The sequence below is a fragment of the Ailuropoda melanoleuca genome, chromosome 3, assembly GCF_002007445.2.
Source record: "Ailuropoda melanoleuca isolate Jingjing chromosome 3, ASM200744v2, whole genome shotgun sequence".
Lineage (NCBI taxonomy): Eukaryota > Metazoa > Chordata > Mammalia > Carnivora > Ursidae > Ailuropoda > Ailuropoda melanoleuca.
The window spans coordinates 140,631,348-140,649,561 of NC_048220.1; the positions used below are offsets into that span (position 1 = coordinate 140,631,348).

General features: G+C 41.2%; 2 protein-coding genes across 9 annotated transcripts in view; both read left to right on the forward strand.

Annotated features, from left to right (window-relative positions):
- The window catches only part of SEMA5A (semaphorin 5A), a 498,547-nt gene that overhangs the window by 452,409 nt on the left and 27,924 nt on the right, over positions 1-18,214 (forward strand). For all 8 annotated transcript variants that reach the window (XR_004624352.1, XM_034657090.1, XM_034657091.1 and 5 more), the window contains one exon: positions 16,674-16,899. Coding sequence is in view for 7 of the 8 variants with exons in the window: in XM_034657090.1 (XP_034512981.1) it covers positions 16,674-16,899 (226 nt within the window). In the remaining variant the exon portion in view is untranslated. The remainder of the gene's footprint in view (positions 1-16,673; positions 16,900-18,214) is intronic.
- LOC105237342 (60S ribosomal protein L31-like) lies at positions 3,566-3,970 on the forward strand. The gene has a single exon (XM_034657096.1). It carries the CDS (start codon positions 3,581-3,583, stop codon positions 3,953-3,955), a length of 375 nt encoding a protein of 124 aa, XP_034512987.1. The 5' UTR covers positions 3,566-3,580; the 3' UTR covers positions 3,956-3,970.

The following is an 18,214-nucleotide window of genomic DNA, read 5'->3' on the forward strand; positions in this document are numbered from 1 at the left end:
TTTTTTTATTATGTTAGTCACCATACAGTATATCCCTGGTTTCTGATGCAAAGTTCTATGATTCATTAGTTGTGTATAACACCCAGTGCACCATGCAGTACGTGCCCTCCTTACTACCCATCACCAGTCTATCCCATTCCCCCACCCCTCCGCCGGAAGCTTATATTTTAACTAGTGGATCTTTTTATTTCCTGTGATCAAGACTTTAAACTTTTTTTAAGGCTGCTAAGATTGCACTTGGGTTTTCATTTTGTTTTGTATTAGCAGTGACATGCTTACTATTAGGGCATAGGTAATTTAGCCAGAATTGGTTGCTCAAGTCAACCAAAGCATTGAGTGTGTCCCTCCTCTGGTGCCGTGGTTGTGAGGACAGCACCCCTTGGTATGGAACTGATGGGTCAGACATAGGATCCCACGCTGAGTAGCCCATGGGATTGACCACAATGCAGTTAGTTACTAGATGGTCGTGTTATTTCCAGTTAGTTCCCTCTGCATCTTAACTCCCATAACACATAGTCAGTATCGGCTTAAACTCTTGCAGGTGTCTCCCTTGGACTTCCCCTGTTTGTTTCACTAGTAACATCTAAAATCCTGAAGATGTAGCTTAGCATCTTGTACATGGCATAAGTGCTCCAACAGTGATTATTGAAAGATGGATGAATGGATGAGTGGATGGATGGATGGATAGATAACATGATACTTCTATTTTCATAACTATGCTGTTAATTGAAAATGTCATTTGGACAATATTACAGTGACTCTTAATTTCAAAAATATAAATGCTTTAATTAAGATATGTAGGTCATTAACCATAAGTTCTGGCAGGAAATATTCAGGAGGTAATAGGAATCTCATTAAACAATCTGAATTATAAACAGAAAGTCATTTAAGGATCTTTATTTGAGGAACTAATTATTTTCCCACAATCAGCCAAAAGAAGAGCAAAAAAATAATAATTATAATACAGTCACTTGTGATTTAAATTATTAGCAAAAGATGCTGGTAAGACATGTTTTCCATCTCCCAGACCCATTAATGATGGGATCCTAGCTTTGAAAGCCCCAACAAACCCAAGTGTTCTAACTATTTCCAAACTGGTGAGATGAAATGACAGAAGGACTTTGGCCCTAGCAGTGAATGTTCCAAATATATCATTCATGATGTAAGGATTTTAGATTAAATGAATTTTAGATTAAATTTCTTACTACTGTTTTTTAGGGCATGAAATCTTAGATGATTATTTAAGGAACATGAACCGATAAAAAGCCAGCTTTATGTAAACGCAGATAAGAACAAATTTTGAAGTTTTCCGCTAGATGACCACATTACAGAGGGAGGGAAATGATATATATATACATGGAAACTTGGGGGCAAGTTAAATTTAAACTTGTTTTACCAGTTAGATAAATCCATTCCCCTGAGTATGACCTGCTTAGATAATAATGGGTTATTGTGATCATCCACACTGATAGAGGATGATTTCTTGATTGCTAATGACCAACTCTGGAGAGCCTCTAATATTTCCATGTTCTGTATCCTGACCATCTTTGAAGAACTCCTACTATTTTCTTTTTTATTTTTAAGATTTTATTTATTTATTTGTCGGGGAGAGAGAGAGTAGAGAGCACAAGCAGGGGGAGTGACAGGTAGAGGGAGAAGCAGTCTCCCCGCCGAGCAAGGAGCCCGATGTGGGACCTGGTCACAGGACCCTGGGATCATGACCTGAGCTGAAGGCAGACGCTTAACTGACTGAGCCACCCAGGCATCCTACTCCTACTATTTTCATGTTCTGCAACCCATTTTCAGTTCCAGGCCTCTGTGCAGAACAAAGATGCCCCGCAATCTAGGCCCCCTGCTAACCGCTGTAAACGTATTATCTCATTAACACTCCCAGATCATCATGACTTGTCATTTTATATGCCCACTTTACAGGTGAAAAAGCTAAGGGGCTAGCTTCAGGGATTGACAGGAGTAGACCCCCTGGATGGACCTGCTGGGCTCTCCTGGTTATCACCTAGGGCCGTGAACTTGGAAGTGAAGAGAGTTTCACAGTAAGAATGGACCAGCCCAGGTATAAATGAACTCAGAGAAGAGATTGCTTTAGGAGCGTAACTAATGGCATGCGAGCTCCCTACGTCATACGCTCACTGGAGAGCCATCTGCCAACATTCTTGAAGGAGGGGGATATTTTAGATGGCTTTCCCCATGAGAGTGTGGAGTCAAATGGGCTAAATAACGATTTTATGAACATATGACTCCATCCACAGTCTTCCCTATCCTAGTTAGGTTTGGCAGAAGAGGGGTGACTTCCATATAGGATACACCCCTATTTTCAGTTTTGAATCAATGAAGTTAATTATAGAATCAATCATAAACGGAGGGCTTCAGAGGGGTGGGAGGTGGGGGAATGGGATAGACTGGTGATGGGTAGTAAGGAGGGCACATATTGCATGGTGCACTGGGTGTTATACGACTAATGAATCATCGAACTTTACATCAGAAACCAGGGATGTACTGTATGGTGACTAACATAATATAATAAAAAAAATTAAAATAAAAAAAAAGAAAAGTAAGATGAAAGTAAAAATATCAATATACAGATTTAAAAAAAAAACCAAAAAAAAAAGAATGTTTTGAAATGTAATACAAAAGAAATGAAGGTAAAAAATATAATTATTCAAAAGAGGGAAGTGGCTACCATTGTTAAAAACGAGACTAGAAAACCCATGAGAATCACTTGCCTAGAAGTAGTTTAAGAGAGTGGCTAGTTATGAAATAAATTAAATATTAAAAAAAAAGAATCAATCATAAACGATGCAATTGCTCTCAACTTTGAGAACTTTTTTGATTCCAGGTAGCTTCTCCCCCAACAGTGTTTGGGAATGTGTGCTCCCCTCAGTTCTGCTTCCCCAAAATGAGCTCGGAGTACTCCTGACTTGAAGAAACTCGTTGAACTTTGTTGAACCCGTGGCCTCTCTCTCTCCTGACAGCAGATGCTTTTCTCTGTGGCGCCCATCAGCGTCCTACAGAGACCCACTTGGGGAAAAGCTCATTTGCAGAATGAATAGAACACCATTTTAAATTCTGTTTATGCCCTTAAAGCAAAAGGCATTAACCCAATATATTTCTCTCAAACATAGTGGATTTTCAATTGGTGAAATTGAAATGCAATTTGATTGTCAACACATGTATATTCTGTCACTATTCTGTAAAGTGGATTTAAAATTAACTCTGGATGGTATCGGGTATCTTTAATAAAACATGAGTTGTAACAACCAACCTGAACTTAGTACATAGCCTGCAGGTCCCTCATTCACATCTTGCCTTTCCTAGGTATTATTAATAAGAAGCAATGGTCACTTTTTTAAAACTTTTAAGTTGCTTTCCCTCGCCCACAATACCTCGCACTCTTCCTTGCAACCAGGGCCCGGCAGAATGGCTCACATNAGGTCCCTCATTCACATCTTGCCTTTCCTAGGTATTATTAATAAGAAGCAATGGTCACTTTTTTAAAACTTTCAAGTTGCTTTCCCTCGCCCACAATACCTCGCACTCTTCCTTGCAACCAGGGCCCGGCAGAATGGCTCACATGAAGAAGGGTGGCGAGAAGAAGGGCCGTTCTGCCATCAACGAGGTAGTGACCAGAGAATACACCATCAACATTCACAAGCATATCCATGGAGTGGGTTTCAAGAAACCCGCCCCTCAGGCACTCAAAGAGATCAGGAAATTTGCCATGAAGGAGATGGGAACTCCAGATGTGCGCATTGACACCAGGCTCAACAAAGCCGTCTGGGCCAAAGGAATAAGGAATGTTCCATACCGTATCCGTGTGCGGTTGTCCAGAAAAGGTAACGAGGATGAAGAGTCACCAAACGAGCTCTACACACTGGTTACCTATGTCCCTGTCACCACTTTTAAAAATCTACAGACAGTTAATGTGGAGGAGAACTAATTGCTGATGGCCAAATAAAGGTATAAAACCAAAAAAAAATAAAAATAAAAATTAAAAAATAAAACTTTTAAGCCAAAACTTTATCATAAAAAAATTGGGAGAATATCATAGCAGGAAAATAATGAGTTTTCCATGAAGGAATCTAATCCTTCCAATTTCTTGCCCTGGGAAGATCAGATTAAGAAAACTCAACTTCATTTGAATCATCAGTCAAATCCTTGGAGTATTAGAAAAAAAAGCAGGGTCACGGAACAGATTCCCTCCTGTGTACAGATGCCAAATAAATGTATATTTACATAGGTGCATACTAGCTTTCTGTTGCTGTGTAACGAATGAACACAAATTTAGTGGCTTAAAATAGCACGATTAATTATCTCACAGTTCCATGGGCTGGAAGTTCAGGCGCAGTTTAACAGGTTCCTCCGCTCAGTGTTTCAGGCTGCAATCAAGGGGTTGACCAGAGCTGCAAACATTTCTGAGGCTCGGGGTCCTCTTTCAAGCTCTCTGGTTGTTTGTGGAACTTATTTCCTCGTGGTTTGGGGACTGAGGTCCTCATTTTTTTTTCTGACTCTTGGCTGGAGGACATTGTTAGTTCCTAGAGGCTACCCCCGGTTCTAGCCACGTGCCCCCCCCCAGCATGGCAGCTAACTTCTTCAAAGCCAGCAGGAGCATCTCTTTTGTCCACTACAAGGGGTCTTGGTTAGGAGGGATCTCATCAAGAGAGCCGCTATCCCATCAGCTTCAAAAGACCCATCCACATTCACGGGGAGGGGATTACACAGAGCGTGACATCCCGGGGATGGGAATGTTGGGTGCTTCCTGTCACGGTGCTCTTAAGATCATAGCTCTGCCATAATTGAGGTGTCAGAGTGCAGATGACTAATGGAAAATGGACCAGGTATTCCCAAGGCTCTAAGTAGGATGACTCAACCCGTGGAATCTGAACATACAATCACATATGCCTGATGAAATGCACAAGAGAATGGAGTGCTCTGGAATTCTGTAAGATAGCTTTAAGAATTTTGCCAATTAAATAAGCAGATAGCAGGTGTTACAACAACAGTGGAGGAATGGAAGTAAAGGGCAGGCGGGCTCCTTTGCTCAAGGTCACCTATTTCCGTTGTTGATTTGGGAAAGAAACCTTTTCCCCCAGATGATAGGTTTTCACTTCTAGCTAAAAATAGTTTTTCCTCTCATTGCACAGTATTTGCCCAAAAAGCTGTCTGAATTCTTGACGTTCGCTCTCAGAGACTACGAATTTAAAGGCATTATGGTGAGAGAATAAAATAAATAAATGGACCTTCTCGTTTGAGATATAAGTTTATAGATTGCCCACAAATCACAGCCTCCGTAATAAAGATTTCCAACGACAGCAGTGATTTTCTTATTCTCTTGGGCTTTCTACAGTGTTATAAAAAAGAATGCCTAAAATAATGTGTAAGGAGGAAAGCCAGTTCCATTTATATATACACACACACATATATAATCGAGTACATACACAAACACATATCTTTTTTAGTAAGACAGCAGAGGAATATTTGCTTGCTTTTCTTCACTTAAAACAAAACAAAAAAAACACGCAGGGTGACCGCTTGTTGAAAGCGAATGCATCCATTTGAAAGCCCAACATGTTCAGCCCAATCCTCTTCCTCTTTAGAGCCAAAGATAGTGCCAGTCACCCGGTGAGGAAGAAAGTTGCATCAACCCCAGACTTTACCCTGGAGAAACTCACAGGCTGGGGAGACCCCATGCGAACAACTGGTATACTAAGGGTTTCTAAGAGAACTGTAGCTAACTCAGAGGAAGCTCCCTGAAATGGAAAAAGGTACTGCCTGGAACAGTACAATTTTCTATTTAAAATACTCAACACTTTTTGTTACAGTGTTTGTGTCACATTTTTAAAAATTCCATTTTTATTTCGCTGATCCTTTAATGACTAGTAATAGTAATGGGAAGAAATAAGGAATATTCATAAAAATCCTTAAATCACCAGAATGTCTTCATAGTAGCTAGTGTAGACTGTGTGTCAGGTAGCATTGGAGTATCAGATCTTTTTACCTTCTGTGAAACAGATTCAAGTGTATGCACTGAGTATTACTTGGGGCAGATGGACTAACCCAAAACAGGACTGTGGAGTCCAAAATGTATGCAGTGTCTTGAGATCGCCTTCTATAACTCCTGATTTGGCATTTGTTGGGATATGTCCTGTAGGCTGAATGTCAGTGTCCCCTCCCAGAATTCATGTGTTGAAAACCTGATGCCTGAGGGGATGGTATTAGGAGGTGAGGCCTCTGGGAGGTGATGAGGTCGTGAAGGTGGAGCCCTCATGGATGGGATTGGTGTCCTTATAAAAGAGGCCCCAGAGAGTTAACTCATCCTTTCTGCCCTGTGAGGACATAAGAGAAGTTTGTGACCCGGAAGAAGGCCCTCACCCCACCATGCTAACACCCTAACGTTAGGCTCCCAGGCTCCAGACCTGTGGGAAATACATTGCTGTTGTACCTGTCTGTCATGTTTTGTCATAGCAGCCCCAGTAGACTAACACACCTTCCAGGTGGTTCCCGATTTGCCATCCGGAACGTACACTTACTGTATTACCTTGGTTAGAGATTAAGAAGCTGGCCTTGGGGCCGTGTTCTTCCATTAAGCCATCCCGTGATTCTAGAACTTACCACATGCCATGGAAGATGATTCAAAGTCCTTCACATTCAAAAGCCGGTACCAGCATGAAAGTGCACTGCAGCTGAAGGATCAGATTATAGGAGAAGTAAGATTGTGAAAGCGTGCAGTTGATAACGTGTGTGTGTAGTCTCTGCAACAGGCAGTTGCTCCATTGGCTGTGGATACAAAGGAGCATTTTGCAGGAGTGTATGATGACAAGTACGGTTGGGCTCCATGGTGCCCATTTGCATTTATAAAGCATTTATCTACAAGTACTCAGTGGTCACATTCAGGTGCCAATACTCCAGCATGAATGCTGTGAAGAACAGTACTGTAATTTTAATGTGCTCAGATAGGTGCAGAACAGCTGTCTTGAAGATCGGTAACCACCACTTATTAGAAGGAGATGTGTTTTCCTGTAGACATATCATTTTTAATGATTTTAGTGAGGTATGATTGGCATACAATAAACTGCATGTTTAAATGTAAAGTTTTGACAACTGTGTACATCCATGAATACATGACACAATCAAGGTAATGAGCATGTCTGTCAACCCCGGAGTTTCCTTGTTCCTTTTGTAACCCCTCCCTCCTACACCCCCCGAACCCAGGCAACCACTGATCTCCCTGCCTCTACGTTAGTTACCATTTTATCATTTATGTGAACGAAGTCACTCATTCTGCGGGCTTCTTTCACTCGGCATTATTTTCATATTCTTTTGTGCTGTATACACCAACAGTTCATTTCTTTTTACTGCTGAATAGTATTCCCATCTATGGACCTAAGATGATTCATTTAGATACTCACCTCCTGGGGTGCCTGGGTGGCTCAGTGGGTTAAGCATCTGCCTTCGGCTCAGGTCATGATCCCAGGGCTCTGGGATTGAGTCCCACATTGGGCTCTATGCCTAGCGGGGAGCCTGCTTCTCCCTCTGCCTGCTCTGCCTGCCGCTCCCCTGCNATATATATATATATATATATATATATATATTTATATATTTATATTCATTCACCTGCTGATAGACTTTTGGGTTGTTTCTATTTTTGGCTATTACCTGTAAAGCTTTTAAGAATATCTGTGTACCAGTATTTGGGTGGACATCTACTTTCTTCTTTCTTTGGCTAAATTTCTAGGAAGGAGATGGCAAGGTCATATGGTCAGTGTATGTTTCATTTTTTAGGAAAGAGTCAAATAGTTTCAAGGGGATTGTGCCATTCTCCGTTCCTACCAGCAGAGTGTGAGAGGGGGTTCCTGGTCCCCACAAGCTCACTAGCATTTGGTGTTTGGGGTTTGTGTTTAATTTAGCCATTCTAATAGATGTGTGGTAGTTTCTCTATGATTTTAATTCTTTTTTAACAAATAATGTTGAGAATCTTTATATATGCTTTTTTGCCATCTATCTTCTCTTGTCACATGTCTATTCCTATCACTTGACAATTTTTGTATTAAGTTTTTTATGTCGAATTTAAATTTTTTAAATAATATAATGGATATGAGTCTTTTATCTGATTTGCAAATATTCTCTCTCAGGGTGTGGCTTGCCTCTCTTTCTCTTCACAGCATTTCTCAAAGAACAGAAGTTCCGGATTTGGATAATTCTAATTGTCATTGTTCCTCTTACATGAATAATGATTTTGGCATTGTAGCTAGGAAATCTTTGCTTGATCGAAACTCACAGAGAGATTCTACTAGGTTTTCTTCTAGAGGTTTTATGGTTTTAGATAGTTGGTCTATGATCCATTTGAGTCTATTACCGAACAGGGAGTAAGTTATCGTTCAGAGGTCTTCTTTTCACAGATGGCTATTCAATTGCTACAGCCCCATATGTTGAAAAAGTCTCTACTTTTTCTGCAGAATTGCCTTTGCTCCCTCATCAAAACTGAATAAACCGTATATGTGCAAGTCTATTTCTGGACTTTCAAGTCCAGAATTCCTTTGCTCAGTCTTTCTGTCTTGATGCTGACACCACAGAATGCTAGCGTAGTTCTGCAGTGAGTCTTGAAGTCAGGTTGTGTAAGTCCTCCAGCTCTGTTCTTCCTTTCCAAAATGTTTTGGGTGTTCTAGATTTTTTTTTTACTTGTGTATGAATTTTAGAACCAGCTTGTCAATATTTATCCCCCAAAAAGCCTTCTAGAATTATGATTAAGATTGCATTGATTCTTGGGTCATTTAGGGGATTTGATGTCCTTTAGTGTGCGAGTCAAGCATACATTTTGTGAGATGTATTGCTAAGTATTTCATATTTTTGATGCTACTGTAAATGAAATTCTTTTAATTTCTGCTTGCTCATTGCTAGTATGTAGGAATGAAATTAATATTTTCTATTGATGTTGTATTCTGAAGCGTTGATAAATGAACATTACTTCTAGTAGCCTTCTGGTAGGTTCTATAGCATTTTCTACATATAAAATCACAATGTTTGTGAATAAAGACATAATTATTTTTTCCTTTCCATTATAGATGACTTTTAATTTTGTTTCTTTCCTAGCCCTCCGAGGTAGAACTGTCAATATAATATTGACTAGAAGTGGTAGGGGCAGATATTCTTGCCTTGTTTCTGATTTTAGGAAGAAAACATGCAGGCTTTAACCAGTAAGTAAGATGTTGCTTGTATATTTTTAATACACGTCTATCAGATTTGGGGAATTTTCTTTCTTTTCATAGTTGATGGAAAGTTTCTATAAGGAATGAGTTTTGAATCTTATCAAGTGATATTTTTCATCTATTGAACTGATCAGATAGATAGGTTTACTTTCTAGACTGTTAATAAATGGTGAATTACACTGATCAAGTTTCAAAGGTTAATACAACCTAGCATCCCCGACATAATCCCCACTTAATCCTGAGATATTAAACTTTTTATACAGTTTGGAGTTTTACTTATTAAAATATTGTCAAGAATTTTTGTGTCTAAGTCCATGGGACATATTCAGATGCAGTTTTCTTTTCTTGTAATGCCTTTGTCTGGTTCTGATACCAGATTAAAGGGTGCCTCATAGAATGTCTTGAGATGTGATCTCTCCTTTTCACTTCTCTGGAAATGTTGTGTGTGGTTGGCTTTACTTCCTCCTTATGTCTTCCTGCCTCTGCTTACCATGCAGTCTTCTAGCTTCTCGAACACATGGAATACAGTTATCATAGCTGCTTGAATGTTCTTGACTACAAATTCTTTCACCTGTGTCATTTCTGGACCAATTTCAGTTGACTGATTTTTCTCTTCATAATAGCTCATGTTTTTCAGCAGCTTCTTTGCATATCTGGTCATTATAAATTAAGTGCAAGACCCTGTGATTTTTTTCCTTGTGGTGTCCTGGACACTTTTGTGTTCCTGAAATTAAGCAAGAGCTCTCCTTTGGGACATGATCAAGTTGTGTGAAACCAGTTTGATCCTTTCGGCTTTTGCTTTAGGCGTTAGTTGAGATTAGAATGGAATTTGGGGTGATTTTTCCCACTGCGGAGGCAAGACCCTTCTTGTTCCTCTACAGTTACCTGGTGAGTTGTGAGGTTGTTCACCCTTGCTCTTAGGAGCGAACACTACGCCTGGCCCCATGTGAGTGATGTGCACTGTTCCCTCTAATCCTTCAGGTGGGTTTTTCCCCACCCTTGTGGTTTCCTCACATTTCATGGATTTGTACCCAGCTGAATACTTGAGGCAGGATCTCTGCATAACACTGGAGTTCCCTCTCCGCATCTTTAACCCCAGCACCTTTGGCTTCCTACCCTTCACAGTCCTGTCTCTTCAGTCACGAGTCCGTAAGCCTGGGCTCCTCCTTCCCCCACCAGGGCCTGGAACCCTCATCAAGGTGGTAGGCTGGGTCACTTGTGGGGCTCACCTCATGTTTCCCCTCACTTGGCGATTACTGTCCTTTACTGCCCGGCATCCAATGTTTTAAGAACTATTGTTCCATAGTTATTTTGGGGGGAGAGGGTTAATCCTGTTTCTGTTTCTCCATCTTGGTCAGAAGCGGAAGTCATTCTGTGGCCCTATAATTCTGAATCTACCGTCTTCTTTTACTTCTCTTCCTTACTGGGTACCACTAAGCTCGTTTCCAGGACGCTCTGTTTGCCCCACGTGCCAGGGATCACAGGCCCACTTCTGTGCACTTGCGAGAGCACTTTGTCCCTTTGCAAACACAACCGCATTTCTTCCTTGCTTGTTCTGTGCAGAATGGCTTTCTGTTTCAACAGGATAACTTTGAGGCTGAAAGAGAACTTAATAAATGCATGTAAAAACCATGAGTATTCCATATGAGAATAAATTTAGTTCCTATATTCAGCTATTGGTGAAATGACTTTAAGGGTAATTTTCTTAGTTTGTGCTGAGCACACGCTATCAAATTTTGCTTCAGTGGTCACCATCTATTTTACTTTCAACCTATGAAATATAGATATTTCAGTGTTTATCAAAGGAAAAATAAACAGCAAAACACAGAGCCCCTCTTAACCACCTGAATTTCTTCTCCAAATTTATGCACATCCCCTTGGAATGCACGTATTTGTGAATTGATCAATATGATTTATACATTCACCAAAAAAATACTGTACTCAAGATTGGTAATATAAATTAAACGTGACAAAATTCTTGCTCTTGACAAACTTGCAGTCTGTGGGTGAAAGCAGGCTTACAAATGGACAAACTTCAATGAAATCCATGCTTTGATTCTGTGAACCAGGCCTGAGGTGATGGTGGCCTGAATTAAGAAAGAACCAGTTCAGATGGGAGGAGAGAATGGACCCCAAAGTCTATTTCTATAGGTACTTCCCAGCTTCTGGCTTAAACTTTATTATTTTTTTAAGATTTACTTCCTTTTTTAATTTGAGAGCGTGAGAGAGGGAGGGGCAGAAGGAGAGAGAATCTCAAACAGACTCCATGGTTAGCGCGGAACCCGATGCAGGGCTTGATCTCATGACCCTGAGATCATGACCTGAGCTGAAACCAAGAGTCAGACATTCAACTGACTGAGCCACCCAGGTGCCCCTGGGTTAAACTTTAAATGGATGGTTCTTTTACTGTTGACTGGGACAGAGAAAACATGGGGAACATATCTGGAGAATTGTGCAAAATTGGTTTAATAACCCTTAGGGGCTTTTTTGTTGTTCTTTGACCTTTTATGTTTCGTCCTTGCATCAGTGGTTTCCTTTATTTATTTTTACATATTTTTATTTTTTTAAATTAAGAAAAATTATTATTTAATTTTATATTTTCCAGCTTCATTTTTTCCAGAAATAATTGATACATAACTTTGTATAAGTTTATAGTGTATCTCATGTTGATTTGATACATTTATATATAGTAAAATGATTGCCACCAGAGCATTAACTACCAACCCTTCTCATCACATAGTTACCATTTCTGTTTTGAGGTGAAAACGTCTAAGTTATCCTTTCTTGGCCGTCTTCAGTTACATGATACGGTACTATTGGCTATAATTGCTATGCTATCCCTTAGATCCCCAAACTCGTTAACCTCGTGACTGGAAGTTTGTACCCTTTGAGCAGTATCTCGCCATTGTCCTCACTGCCCCCCCCCCCGACCCCTGGTAATGACCACACTGCTTCTCTGAATCTGTCCCATTCAGATTCTACATAGAAGTGATAGCAGAAGTTGTCTTTCTCTGCAAGATTCCTTTCACTTAGCATAATGTCCTCCAGGTCCATCCAAGTTGTCGCAAATGGTGGACTTTTAAAAATTTGTTGGTTTTTTAAAAAATTTATTTGAAGATTTTATTTACTTATTTGACAGAGAGAGAGTGAGCGAGCACAAACGGGGAGTGGCCGGCAGAGGGAGAGGGGAAGCAGACTCCGTGCTGAGCAAGGAGCCTGATGCAGGACTCAATCCCAGGATCCTGAGATCATGACCTGAGCCATAGGTAGACGCTTAACAAACTGGTAGATTTTTTTTTTAAAGAAGGTCATTGTCACACATGAGTTTTGACTCCAAACAAGGCTTTTATGTTCTGTTTCCCCACCCACGTGGCTTCAGAATATCCTTGATTCATTCACGTCCAACCAGCATTTGGAGCCCATGTGCTGTCATTCATGAAATGTCACCTTTCTGGCCATGGCAGCCCCAGGACAGTGCTGTTCCTGCCCCCGTGTTCCACGTTCTGGGTCCATCTTGCTCTCCCTGGCTTCTCCTCTCAGAGGGGCCGATATCCTGCCACTGAGTAGAGTGGCCTTCTCCCCAAACATACCTGCTCTTCTTCGATGAGGGTTTGCTGCCCCGACTGCCCTTCAAGTTTATGATGTCACTGGAACACGAGTTGACGGTGGTGGAATTGAAGTCGGTATTTCAACAGCTATTTTCCGAGGACTAAGCTGAACTGTGATGAGAGAGCCCCTCTGAACATTCCCACTTGCTCTTTTCTTTTCTTTTCTTTGCACAGAAAATATCTTTTACTCTTTCCACTTGTTGCAGGGATTTTCAGGACCAAAGAAGAGATTTCCATTCTAAATGGTAATATTGGGCCAATCTGTTTGCTGAGATAAATTGAAAGCAGTACTCGGGTTTTGGGATCAGTTCTTTGCTTAAGGATTTTCTCAGTGGCTTGGCGTGAAGAAAAGTGAAATGGGACAGAATGTCCATGTTAGACTTTGGCTTCCTCATAGAGTGATAACAACGACTTACATTCCTAGAGCTTCTCATGGTTTACACAGTGTTTGTCTACTGATAATTTCACTTGACCTTCATAACCACCTTGTGATGTATGCAAGAAAGGCTTGTCATGGGAAAAAGTGGGGACGACCTCCAAGCTTGGGTGCTGTGCTCTTTACAGTTTGGATGAAGTATCATGACATTGCCTGTGTGTGCCTGTAGGAAAATTAGATTTAAATATAAGATGGCTAACAACCTAGTAACTGTGTTCCTCCTTTGTTCTTCAGGAAAGCCAGAGAATGTTCTAGAATGAAATGTATCCAGAGGAAAATAACTTTTATCACTGGCCGTAAGCCTAGACGGCCTCATAAGACCCAAATAATCTAACCTGAGCATAAAAGCCTGGATCTATGGGGATGTTTCCTATTTATTGTTGAATGGCATATATTATAGTATATATTGTACATTATTATACATTGTACGTATATTATGTATTATGTTCACACACATACCATATCTTGTTTATCCATTCATCTGTTGACGGACACTTATTTTGTGGCCATACCTTGGCTACTGGGAGTAATGCTGCAATGAACTTGGGAGTGTAGATATCACTCTAAGATCCTGATTTCAATTTCTTCAGCTATATACCCAGAAGTGGAATTGGTATTAGTGACCATTGTTACCTAATATTTTCCAGCAGAATATTAGGAATCCTACGTGACAAGCAATCGTAATTGGCTCCCTGAAATTTCTTTGAAAATAATTTCTGTCTTTAGCACTGAAGGTAATGTTGTTCACATTGCATTCAAAGCTGGGCAGTTACTGCCGTGGGTCATCAGTACATTGTAGCATGAAGATTCGACTGAGCCATAGTACTACTTACCATTGAATCAAATCACTTCATAAGTCTGGTCACTGGTATAAAACTGACTGGTCATACCATTTCTCAGCATTTCATAATTTGATATTTTAAATGATTGCAGCACAATCAAACCTCAAGAAGCAGGTGAAAAGGGAAGTTCTGGGTCTCAAGGTAAACTTTGTATGACGAAAAGACAATGAGTGGAAGAACAAACTTTATTATTAGAGGCTAGGTCTAATTAGCCCGAATCGATCTTTACCCTGAGCTGTGCCCACCTCTGCCCCCAGCACGCAGAGACCAACTCAGCTGCTTGAGCCAGCTTTAAAATATATTTGCTATTCATGTACTTCAAAAGTGAAACTTCACCTCCATAGAAAAGGTGACATTTCTAGTGTACAGAAGCGAAGACTTACTGGGAACATCCTGTAGCTTTGTTTCTTAAGACGGGGGGGTCTTACTGACGAACCTGGTAATGCTTAAAGACCCGCACTTTTGAAGCAGGGGTCGTAAGCTGCATATGTTCAGTCCGTTTTAGCAAGGAGCCCCGGACATCTGCCCCCCAGGCTGAAGTGATGAGGCGAGGACAGTGGCATGTGGCATTTTCAATCGGGGGTTGGTAGTGCCATCACACTGTAAGCCTGGAAGACCCCAGATAAGGGTTTATTGCATTCCTACCAGGTGGCCTCCATTTCAAGAGAAGACGAGAGGGCTCATGCATGTTCTGCCTGGTTTTTCACACAATTGGGTTTATGACATTCGTTGGGGCTATTTTTTTCATTTGGGAGGCAGCATCCAAATCATATCATAATAAAAGATGCTGTAAACAGAGGGAAATGAAGAGTCATCAATCTTCCTGGTATGCATTGCTGTGGAGATGAGGCACATCGGCGTGGGCGGGAAGGAATGGCGAGAAGATACGAAGTCAGAGAAGTGGGGGTGACCACCTTCCATAATTCCTGCTGAAAGCCTGTGATGTCACAAACAGAAAGAATTCCTGAGTCTTGTTCCCTATGGATTTTTTAAAAAATTGAACTAGTGAAGAAAAGTAGTTATAATAATTAGAATAATTATAAAATACATATTTTAATTGGTTTCCAGATAGAGCAGGTGGTGTGGACACACATGGCCACTCTCTCTCCTACTGGAAACGCGTGACTATCATATTAAAGGAGCATTCTTTCAAAGCATAAATGCACAAGGACAGTTCTTACTCTGACTAAGTCCCTGATTGGAGGGGTTTGAATTGGTGATGAATTCACAGAATCTAAACGACCACCCCCAAAAACCTTGGTGTGCAAGGGACCTGGATAACAATAGTAGCCCATCAGTTTATCACATCCCTCCCCTGTAGATGGTGTGCCCTAGTTATGAGTGCAAATGCTGGATTTTGATCTAAGCAAAACAGTAGTGTAACTGTATTAAGATGATGGGAGATGGGAAGTCTTCATCAGTGTTGCAGACATGGGGCTGGGGGAGGTAATAAAGGGCCAAATTCTTTCTTTCCGTAGTGCACAGTTAATGGATAACGCCTGATCCTGGAAAATTCTGGTTGTTAGATCTAGGGGCTAAATATGCAAATATTTAACGAAAAGATATGGGGGAAAGATAGAATGCTTCTCTTTTTCATAAAAAAAAAGCTTAGATGGCTATTTAACATTTGCTTGATATATATGTTTAACATTGATAAAAATCATATTTAAAGTATAGTCATAATTGGGTGAATTATATGTTGTTGTGGGTTTCCATCTAATGAAACAACCTTTATGGTCCAATGGAAGAACGAACAGTGCTGTGTCCAAGGTCCAACCTTGTACTCTTCATATGTGGTGCTTTTTATGGAGATGCCGTGTTTAGAATTCTTGACAAATAAATCTTTAAGAATCTTAATCAGTTCCACACCCCCCCACCTCAGGCCATGCCCCATTTGCGAGACCTTCAAACGTATGCTGCTTGGTAACCAGGACGCTCCCACCTGTTCTTACAAGGGAGGAATCTGGGGGCGAGGGAAGGGAAGGGAGGAGAAACTGAGAAGTGCTATTCAGGGATTAACCAGGGAAATGCTGTGAAAACTTACACACTAAAAGTTGCTACATATTGTATGTGTTATTTGGACACTCTATGACCCTAACACTTACAATCCATGACCCTGGAGCTTAAAATACTCATTCATCTCAAACTGAGTATTATGTTGTCCAAAATAAAATGGTTTGGTTCCATCATTCTAACTTTAAGCCTTTAAAAAAAAAACAAAAAACAGTTCAGCTTCGCATTGGAATACTCAGCGGTTTGGGTTATTTATCAAGTGAGAGGAAGGTGATTTTACGGGCTCGCCATTCTTACTCACATCCGGTCACAGTTACTGTCTCCTTCTCCTTGTTGATCCCAGAGAAACTGCACATTCCTGCTCTAGTTGACCTGAACACTGAACATGCTCTTAAAGGCCCAAATTGAACAGCACTGTGTTTTTCACCTGGCAGAGTAGCGGATGGGTGTCAGGACATGAGGTTTTAGAGAGCCCTGTATTCCAGCGAAGGAGGAAGCCCGGACTCTGTTGATGCTTGCATGATAAGCACATGCCATGTCCTTTCCCGCCCAGGAGTATCAGCCTTGCAACACCAACCCATGCCCGGAGCTGAAGAAGACCACACCCTGGACGCCCTGGATGCCCGTCAACATCTCAGACAATGGGGGCCACTACGAGCAGCGGTTCCGCTACACCTGCAAGGCCCGCCTGCCTGATCCAAATCTGCTGGAAGTGGGAAGGCAGAGAATCGAGATGAGGTACTGTTCCAGTGATGGAACCAGCGGCTGCTCCACAGACGGTGAGCTGTGACCCCCCCAGCACTTACCCACTCCCACAGACAGGCATTTGATCCATCTCTAAAGTCATAGAAGAGCAAGGGGATGTTCTCCCTTTGATTACTTTTGGTTCCTTGGACCCAGGGTGGGTGGCCTTGATGAATGACAGAGGTAGTAAGCCGCCATGTTGGGCTGCCATGGGTAGGATAAACTCATGGGGGTGTGATAGACGTCCTCCTGCCTTGCCAGAGGGAAGCTCTTGCACAGAGTGGCTCTGACTGAGGGCCACCAGTTAAACACATGTCACTGAGCTCTCTGCCTCCTCTGGAGAGCTTCTGGACAGCAGGGGCAGCTGGGTCGGCCAGCCTGCGTGCTTGGAGGCCTGGCCATTGCCATCAAGAGCCACTCCTAGTTGTACATCCTGACATTAGCCATCTCCTGACCTCAAACCATTCTGCTCACTGTAGTTCAGCAACTATATATAAGATTTTTCATTGTTTCTTGAAAAAAAAAAGTCTGCTTAGTGAAAACTTTTATGTGACTGGGTCTACAATTTCAGTAAATCAAACACCCATACATATAGAAAATCAAGCAAAATGATCTTCATTCCTACTAATTTTGTAAAATCCTGCTTTAGTAAGAAGAAAAGACATACATATGCGGAATACCAAGAGGGAACCAAGGCCCCATTGTAAAGATCTACATTCTGCAAGGGACGATCTTGTGATCTCATGTTGGTATTGTCACATAACATACAAAATTCCCAGTTAAAATGCATTTCTGATATTTTTCAGAATTTTTTTAGTATAAGTATGCCCCATGCAATATTTGGGACATACTTATCCTAAAACATTATTTGTTGTTCATCTGAAATTCATATTTAACTGGGTTTCCTCTATTTTATTTGCAAATCCTGGCAACCCTGTCTCCAATTCATACATTTAATTTTCTTACTTCAGGGCAGGCGGTGACCTGTCTTATTTCTTACGACATCAGGTGAAAAAGAAACAATGAGTGGCAGTGTTTCCCTACACAGGAATGTCATTGTCTTTCTGAACATATTTTTTACCCTTTTTTTCAAAGATTTTATGTATCTATTTCAGACAGAGAGAGAGCATGCATGAGCAGTGGGAGGGGAAGAGACAGAGGGAGAAGCAGACTCCCCGTTGAGCAGGGAGCCTGACCCGGGGTGGGGTGGGAGGGTTCCATCCCAGGACCCTGAGATCATGACCTGAGCTGAAGGCAGATGCTTAACCAACTGAGTCACCCAGGCGCCCCTATTTTTTACCCTTTTATTCTCAGATACATACAAAAACCAAGGCTGATGTGTTTTTGATG

Bases quoted from the DNA above. Each gene is read 5' to 3' on its own strand.
- LOC105237342 (XM_034657096.1), top strand. From the start codon at position 3,581: ATGGCTCACATGAAGAAGGGTGGCGAGAAGAAGGGCCGTTCTGCCATC.